Source organism: Triticum dicoccoides, chromosome 5A, assembly GCF_002162155.2.
Source record: "Triticum dicoccoides isolate Atlit2015 ecotype Zavitan chromosome 5A, WEW_v2.0, whole genome shotgun sequence".
NCBI lineage: Eukaryota > Viridiplantae > Streptophyta > Magnoliopsida > Poales > Poaceae > Triticum > Triticum dicoccoides.
The window spans coordinates 211,072,461-211,074,734 of NC_041388.1; the positions used below are offsets into that span (position 1 = coordinate 211,072,461).

The 2,274-nt window shown below is 42.2% G+C and overlaps 1 protein-coding gene across 1 annotated transcript in view; it reads right to left on the reverse strand.

Moving 5' to 3' along the window:
- Positions 1-2,274, reverse strand: part of LOC119300726 (protein RETICULATA-RELATED 1, chloroplastic-like) — a 16,843-nt gene that overhangs the window by 10,407 nt on the left and 4,162 nt on the right. Inside the window, exons 5-7 of the mRNA XM_037577622.1 lie at positions 1,489-1,587; positions 1,103-1,408; positions 842-1,006 (exon numbers count right to left, since the gene is read on the reverse strand). Coding sequence (XP_037433519.1) covers positions 842-1,006; positions 1,103-1,408; positions 1,489-1,587 — 570 coding nt within the window. The remainder of the gene's footprint in view (positions 1-841; positions 1,007-1,102; positions 1,409-1,488; positions 1,588-2,274) is intronic.

The window sequence follows — 2,274 nt, forward strand, 5'->3', positions numbered from 1 at the left end:
AGTGGGCCTTATTGGGCAATGTTATCAATAGGCCGAATCAGAGGGACTTAACGCTCCCAACTTGCCGCTGAGACCTCCCGGAGCTCAGCACCACCATGATCTCACAGGACTTCAAACCTCCACACAGCTCAGTTTTCCTGTTCGCATCTTCCCTCCTAGGGCCCAGCGCTGCCCTTTCTTCCCCTTCACAACCATATAAAACGTCTAGGGGCAGCTTAGTCAAGCTAGGAAAACGGGTATTTAGACATTAGCTGATTGATCTATATGTTTGACTAGTTTAGATCCAGTGCCAAATGCCTGATTTCTCTCTACTTTCACATTCCAAGGTAAGAATGTTACAAGAATATCAATAAAATGTCTGTTTATCATTGACTCATCAAGCAAACATAGATAAGGGGCGGCAGACTGCAAATATAGCTTATCAATGTCAAGTTGTCAACAACTAAACTAGTATCCAGCACCAACAGTGAGATGAAACAATGGAAGCCAAGCGTCAATCTAGAGAGAGGGAAAGGAAAAAAAACACGGGATTTAGCTCATACTCTCACCATGCCTCGACAACATGACAATTATGAGAAGAGTAATATACTAGTATGGCATGTATTGTCAATAAATTAACCTGGGCAGTCAGCTAACAACTCTGTTCCGTAAGCACAAAATTGAAGTAACGTCCAATTCCATCACATGGTACTCAAATTTTGTACTTCCTAGCATGCATGCTATAGTGAAACAGAGAGAGTATAACTGGCATTGCTGTTATACATACTGACAACAGGAAGTCATTCGCCTGTGAGATATTCCATGTAAAACTAATGCACTAAGACAGTCAGTGTAGATTTACCTTAGTGTTGTACCAATGAAGATTGCCATGCCAAGAACATCAAAGCGCTTGATCATATATTGATCTAGTCCACACAATAATTGATATCGCAAGTTTGCATATAATCCTAGAAAAGCTCCATAACCAAGGGCATTGGCGCTAACATTAGGAAGGGTCACCGATAACCTACCAAGGGATTGACAGAAGTTTTCCATGAATGGATTAGAGAACCACCAGAAGAAAGTTTTAATGGACAAAGAAACGGTTAATGACCAAGCCAACCTGCCATCCTTCCTTGCGGATAGGGCTTTCGACATACCACCCTGAATAGATCCAGCAACTACCCCGACCAGGCTAAGCTCAGCAGCCTTGTAAAGGAATGCACTAATTCGTTTCTGCAGATCAAACTCTCTCAAAGGATAACTCTTCTCAAATATGTTGTTAGGAAGTTTCTCAATGGCATTTTGGAAGTCGAATCGGGATGTACTCCCATATGAACGGCATGGTGCCAGAAGCCCCAGAACCACAAGGTTGCAACATGATGCAGTCAAAGCATTGACAACGGCCAAATCCCATTCTTGCTCAAACCTGATTACTTGAAGGTGTAACATGGTTTAGATGAAGTAGTAAGTATTGACCTATTAAACATCAGATAAGGTACAACATACCTCTCCTTACGAATATTCATCTCCCACCAAACAGATGAGGCAAAAGTAGCCAAGAACTCGAAAGCCATCTTATGTGGGAATGAAGGATCTGCAAGTGTTCTGCATTACAAAGAAAACATAATAACTAAAACTGGCGATGGTAGCACTGATGTGGTAATGAATATTCAAGGTTCAAAACCAAGTCATCCATCATATGTAAGCAGTTATTGTTTAGTTCAGCAACACATGAGACAACTTGGAAGGATGCATATTAATTAATAAGTAGATCTGGCATTCCAATGGAGACAAACAAATATGATTTCAGAAATAACCAGCAACCGAAAGATGAGCAAGGATTGACATAAAGCATGAACTGCCAAGTGTGAATCCACATCTACAGATGAACAAACAGTATCCGGCCAGCATGAATTATGAAAATATCTGCCTACAGCTCTACCTTCACAGCCACTGTACTAGCTATCGCTTCAATGTGTTCAGCTTGACATGTTCTTCTGTTTTTCTTATTTACTAGCAAAAGAGCTCGTGTGTTGCAACGGGAGAGAAAACATAACACACGCTCTTAACTCAACAACCATCGCTCAAGACCACAATAGGTCCATCTCCTTTATTTTTGTGAGGCATCATATTTGTGTTGCCACTTATCCTCCTTCTCACCCTCGCCGGCGATGGCCTCGGTGTTCACACATAACAACAAAAAATGTGTGTTGAATATGGTTAATCCTAAGGCGTCTCTCTCTCCCTCTCTCCTCCCTCCCCCTCCCCCTCCCCCTCCCCCTCTCCCTCTCC